The following is a 6365-nucleotide window of genomic DNA, read 5'->3' on the forward strand; positions in this document are numbered from 1 at the left end:
ATAGAACATAGAACATAGAACATAGAACATAGAACATAGAACATAGAACATTACAGCGCAGTACAGGCCCTTCGGCCCTCGATGTTGCACCGACCTGTGAAACCAATCTGAAGCCCATCTAACCTAAACTATTCCATTATCATCCATATGTTTATCCAATGACCGGTTAAATGCCCTTAAAGTTGGCGAGTCTACTATTTTTGCAGGCAGGGCATTCCACGCCCTTACTACTCTCTGAGTAAAGAACCTACCTCTGACATCTGTCCTATATCTATCACCCCTCAATTTAAAGCTATGTCCCCTCGTGCTAGCCATCACCATCCAAGGAAAAAGGCTCCCACTGTCCACCCGATCTAATCCTCTGATCATCTTGTATGTCTCTATCAAGTCACCTCTTAACCTTCTTCTCTCCAACGAAAACAGCCTCAAGTCCCTCAGCCTTTCCTCATAAGACCTTCCCTCCATACCAGGCAACATCCTGGTAAATCTCCTCTGCACCCTTTCCAATGCTTCCACATCCTTCCTATAATGCGGTGACCAGAACTGTACGCAATACTCCAAGTGCGGCCGCACCAGAGTTTTGTACAGCTGCAACATGACCTCATGGCTCCAAAACTCAATCCCTCTACCAATAAAACCTAACATACTCTACGCCTTCTTAACAACGCTATCAACCTGGTTGGCAACTTTCAGTGATCTATGCACATGGACACCGAGATCTTTCTGCTCATCCACACTACCAAGAATCTTACCATTAGCCCAGTACTCTGTATTCCTGTTACTCCTTCCAAAGTGAATCACCTCACACTTTTCCACATTAAACTCCATTTGCCACCTCTCAGCCCAGCTCTGCAGCTTGTCTATGTCCCTCTGTAACCTGCAACATCCTTCCGCACTATCCACAACTCCACCGACTTTGGTGTCATCCGCAAATTTACTAAACCATCCTTCTACGCCCTCATCCAGGTCATTTATAAAAATGACAAACAGCAGTGGCCCCAAAACAGATCCTTGGAGGTACACCACTAGTAACTGAACTCCAGGATGAACAATTCCCATCAACCACCACCCTCTGTCTTCTTACAGCTAGCCAATTTCTGATCCAAACCGCTAAATCACCCTCAATCCCATGCCTCTGTATTTTCTGCAATAGCCTACCATGGGGAACCTTATCAAACGCTTTACTGAAATCCATATACACCACATCAACCGCTTTACCCTCATCCACCTGTTTGGTCACCTTCTCAAAGAACTCAATAAGGTTTGTGAGGCACGACCTACCCTTCACAAAACCGTGTTGACTATCCCTAATCAAATTATTCTTTTCTAGATGATTATAAATCCTATGGTATATTGGGTTGTACAGATGTATTCAGATAGCTCGCAGGCCTCCCTGACTATAAAGAAGCACTGATTAATCGACATTTAAGGCAAAAGAAACAGAGTGCGATATATTTGCAAACTTTACTTGGTAAAAATGCCTACAGCACAGAATCATCCAAAAGCTTGATGATACTAGGCAACACAAACTGCCGAAAACACACTATAATTCACTGAACATATTTCATGTATTAAAGGCATAGTGTATTTCAATAAAAGAATTAATTAGGAGTAATCAGAATTTTAGCTTGAAATTCTTGTTGAGTATGTTCAGCAAGTTTTTTTTCATCATTTAATATCATCTAAAATTACACTACCAAGCAGCACTAGACAGTGCTTCAAAACTCTGGAAACCTTTACTGATATTTGCAAACAAAAGTTGTATATCAAATTATTCCTCTAATTATATTGATTTAAGCAAATAAGGATAATTGTATTCTTTCAAAAATATTATTTGTTATTTGGCAACCATTGCTTAGCCACAGAGAAACAAAATGGGATTAAATACTTCCCTTCCTACCACACCCTGTGCAACTTTTTTTAAAAGAACAAAGTCCACTTTACATTTTAATTTACAAGAATCACACTGTTTGCAGCAGTTTAATTGTGAAATCATTTCAGCTGTGAGTTTGAACAGTTGAATTTGGATATTGTCAGGTTCTCAAGTGTTTTTCTTTTAAAAATACATTTTGTGCTGTAATTTTCCAATTCTTTGATGTTGGAGTTGGAGTTGGAGGTGGCAGGGATATCTCTGAGGCAAAGTCCCACCAGTAGAAATATTTCCCATGAAGGGGCAGGTAAGCAGATTAACTGTCCATGCTATGGAAGAGAGTAGCCAATTATGAACAAAACGCACGAGATTTTGCGGCCGTGCCACCACTTATCCAGCAGCTGCTGCAACAAATTTAGAGGCTGCAATCACAACGGCGCAGTCCCCCCATGGCAGGGCATAACAGGAGTTGGAATCTGCAAACCCGAGTGATGGGGGCACAGAGAGGAAAGGCTGGAATCATGGCAGAGAAGAATTACCTTTCCACCTCAAAAGAGCCTAACAGCTTCTGCCATAAAACCATGACATGTACAGCTGTGAGGGCACCATGCTGAGGAGCCCTTGCAGATTTTCAACCTTTCTCAGAAACATTCACTGGTCCCAACATCCCTGCTGAGGTAAGAATTGCAAACATTTTGCATTGCATTCAGTGCAAGTCAAATGCTGTATTCTTTCATATCAGGTAAAAAGAAATTGCGGAAAAAGCTGGTCCCAGCCATTAAACTGACCACAATTCTGCTAGGATAACAAGGTGTAGAGCTGGATGAACACAGCAGCATCAGAGGAGCAGGAAGGCTGACGTTTCGGGCCTCGACCCTTCTTCAGAAATGGGGGAGGGGAAGGGGATTCTGAAATAAATAGGGAGAGAGCGGGTGGCGGACAGAAGATGGATAGAGGAGAAGATAGGTGGAGAGGAGACAGACAGGTCAAAGAGGCAGGGATGGAGCCAGTAAAGGTGAGTGTAGGTGGGGAGTTAGGGAGGACGGACAGGTCAAGGGGGCGGGATGAGGATAGCAGGTAGGAGATGGGGGTGGGGCTTGAGGTGGGAGGAAGGACAGGTTGGGGAAGCAGGGAAGAGCTGGGCTGGTTTTGGGATGGGGTAGGGGGAGGGGAGATTTTGAAGCTTGTGAAGTCCACATTGATAGCATTGGGCGGCAGGGTTTCCAAGCGGAATGAGTTGCTGTTCCTGCAACCTTCGGGTAGCATCGTTGTGGCACTGCAGGAGGCCCAGGATGGACATGTCGTCTGAGGAATGGGAGGGGGAGTTGAAATGGTTCGCGACTAGGAGGTGCAGTTGTTTAGTGCAAACCGAGCGTAGGTGTTCTGCAAAGCGGTCCCCGAGCCTCCGCTTGGTTTCCCCGGTGTAGAGGAGGCCACAATGGGAACAGTGGATGCAGTATAGCACATTAGCAGATGTACAGGTGGACATCTGTTTGATGTGGAAAGTCTTCTTGGGGCCTGCGATGGGGGTGAGGGGGGAGGTGTAGGGGCAGGTATAGCACTTCCTGCGGTTGCAGGGAAAAGTGCCGGGTGTGGTGGGGCTGGAGGGGAGTGTGGAGTGGACAAGGGAGTCATGGAGAGAGTGGTCCCTCCGGAAAGCAGATAAAGGGTGGGGAGGGAAAAATGTCTTTGGTGGTGGGGTCAGATTGCAGATGGCGGAAGTGTCAGAGGATGATGTGTTGGATCCGGAGGTTGGTGGGGTGGTACGTGAGGACGAGGGGGATTCTGTTTTGGTTGTTATTGCGGGGAGGGGGTGTGAGGGATGAGTTGCGGGAAATGCGGGAGACACGGTCGAGGGCGTTCTCGACCACTGAGGGGGGTAAGTTGCGGTCCTTGAAAAACGAGGACATCTGAGATGTACGGGAATGGAATGCCTCATCATGGGAGCAGATGCGGCGGAGGCGAAGGAATTGGGAATAGGGGATGGCATTTTTGCAGGAAGGTGGGTGGGAGGAGGTGTATTCTAGGTAGCTGTGGGAGTCGGTGGGCTTGAAATGGATATCGCTTTCTAGATGGTTACCGGAGATGGAGACAGAGAGGTCCAGGAAGGAGAGAGAGGTATTAGAGATGGTCCAGGTGAACTTAAGGTTGGGGTGGAAGGCGTTGGTGAAGTGGATGAATTGTTTGAGCTCCTTGTGGGAGCACGAGGTGGCGCCGATACAGTCATCAATGTAATGGAGGAAGAGGTGGGGTTTAGGGCCAGTGTAGGTACTGAAGAGGGATTGTTCCACGTAACCTACAAAGAGGCAGGCATAGCTTGGGCCCACGTTGGTACCCATGGCCACCCCCTCCTTCCTCCCACCTATCCCCTCCTCCCACCTCAACCCCCACCCCCATCTCCTACCTACTAACCTCATCCCACCCCCTTCACTTGTCCGTCCTCCCTGGACTGACCTATCTTCTCCCTAACTCCCCACCTACACTCACCTTTACTGGCTCCATCCCTGCCTCTTTGACCTGTCTGTATCCTCTCCACCTATCTTCTCCTCTATCCATCTTCTATCCGCCTCCCCCTCTCTCCCTATTTATTTCAGAATCCCCTTCCCCTCCCTCGTTTCTGAAGAAGGGTCTAGGCCTGAAAGGTCAGCCTTCCTGCTCCTCTGATGCTGCTCGGCCTGCTGTGTTCATCCAGCTCTACACCTTGTTATCTCAGATTCTCCAGCATCTGCAGTTCCTACGATCTCTGAAACAATTCTGCTCAGATCAATTCTTCACTTTTGGGAGGTTTGACTAATTGCACTCATTTGCACATCTTCATGAACAGCTTACAACTTAAGCTCATTCTTTTGGGCACAAGGATACAACATGTGGGTTTTAAAAATACTACGAATATGTTTCTAATTTGATAAGGAATTAAAAACTTTTAAAAAATAAGTAAACAGTACTGCACATTTTTAAACAGCTTTCAATCATTTAAAATTGGGTTACTTGTTGATGGTGAATTGTAACCGTCACTAAAAATGTTTTTCCGGTGATAAATGTGTTTTCATTTGTTTCAAACTGCACCACGTTTCTCAAACATTTGAAATAAATCTATTTAATCTTTCTGTTTAAAATAAATCTTTTTTTAAAAAAGCTCTCCTTAATGCTGTGGTTCATGGCAAATCTGCATCATGATATACAAATGAGTTTAGGCAGAAACAAAATTAAAATAGGGGCTACTCAAGAGAGATACATTATGCATCCAAAGAAATGGGATTAAATCAGTTTAGGATATCTGGTCGGCCCGGACAAGTCAGAGCGAAGCGTCTGTTTCTATGCTGTATAACTCTACAAGTAACTTTGGGTATATGGTACATCTCACCTAGCGTTTCACAAAACATCCCTAGTTTTAAAAAAATTAAACCCAAAATAGGTAAGGCTACAATAGAAATTTTCTTTACCCCCTGGACTCGATATGCAAAATCCTAGAAGTTCTTTCAGATTCTGGAAAATTAGAAGGGCAAATGACAATGTCTCTCAACATTTTATTTGCATGATGATCAAGTGGAAACAATCAGATCAGCCACTGTCTTATCAAATAGTGGAGCAGGCTTAGCAGCCAAACAGCCGACTCTTGCTTCTAATTTTTATGTTAACATGCTGCAACATCCTTTAAATTTACTGGCACCATTGTTATGAAACAGAACCTACAGGGATATACTAAGTTTACCAGACAAACCTATTTAGTCGTGCTTTTAGATTGATAATGTTCTCATGTCATTTTCATCTCACGGCCACTACCGTCACCTTTCTGGTTCCCTTTCCAGTGCATGTGTGCCTGTGGAACGGATTTTAATTCTGATTCTTACCCGAATTGCAGCCTTGTTGCAGAACACTCTGGTGATGGCCAACCAGGTGGGCAGGTCCAGCATATTTTGCAGTACTTCTTCATCAAGCTCCAAGTTGGTCAGCTGACCTTCACCTTTAAGAGTACTCAAATTAATTTTATCTGGTGACAAATTTTTGGTGAACCTAAAAAACAGAAAAGGCAAAAGTAAAACTTTGGTTGTCCATCACACTGTGTTGACTCAATGTTACTACAGTTTTTCATTTATTCCTTGAGGCTTTTCCCTGCTGGGTTGATGCCCTGCAACTGCAGAGCTGGAAAAGAAATTCTTTCATTAACAGCTTCCATCTCTCTGATGGAGCTCCAGGCCAACGTTCGGAACATTGTACTCATTTTGACAGCTGTAGCAAATTTCACAGCAGCAACTAAGACAATCCACAATCCACTCTAAGTAGAACAACTCATAAGAATCCAAAAAGAAGACAATTTGCCCTATATCCCAATCTTAACAGATCACAAAAAACAATTCCAGGATCCAGACATCCCCAAAATCCTTCCTTGGGCCAGATCCTATTTGTGCAACAAGTTTCATTAAATCCAGGCATTAGTTTTTGAGACAACAAGGTGCAGGGCTGGATGAACACAGCAGGCCAAGCAGCATCATAG

At 44.7% G+C, this 6365-nt stretch overlaps 1 protein-coding gene across 3 annotated transcripts in view; it reads right to left on the reverse strand.

Annotated features, from left to right (window-relative positions):
- The window catches only part of uhrf1bp1l (UHRF1 binding protein 1-like), a 121699-nt gene that overhangs the window by 85441 nt on the left and 29893 nt on the right, over nucleotides 1-6365 (reverse strand). For all 3 annotated transcript variants that reach the window (XM_020515300.2, XM_020515292.2, XM_048610406.1), the window contains exon 2: nucleotides 5722-5884. In XM_020515300.2, coding sequence (XP_020370889.1) covers nucleotides 5722-5884 — 163 coding nt within the window. The remainder of the gene's footprint in view (nucleotides 1-5721; nucleotides 5885-6365) is intronic.

Source organism: Rhincodon typus, chromosome 22 (assembly GCF_021869965.1).
Source record: "Rhincodon typus isolate 14 chromosome 22, sRhiTyp1.1, whole genome shotgun sequence".
Taxonomy (NCBI): Eukaryota; Metazoa; Chordata; class Chondrichthyes; order Orectolobiformes; family Rhincodontidae; genus Rhincodon; species Rhincodon typus.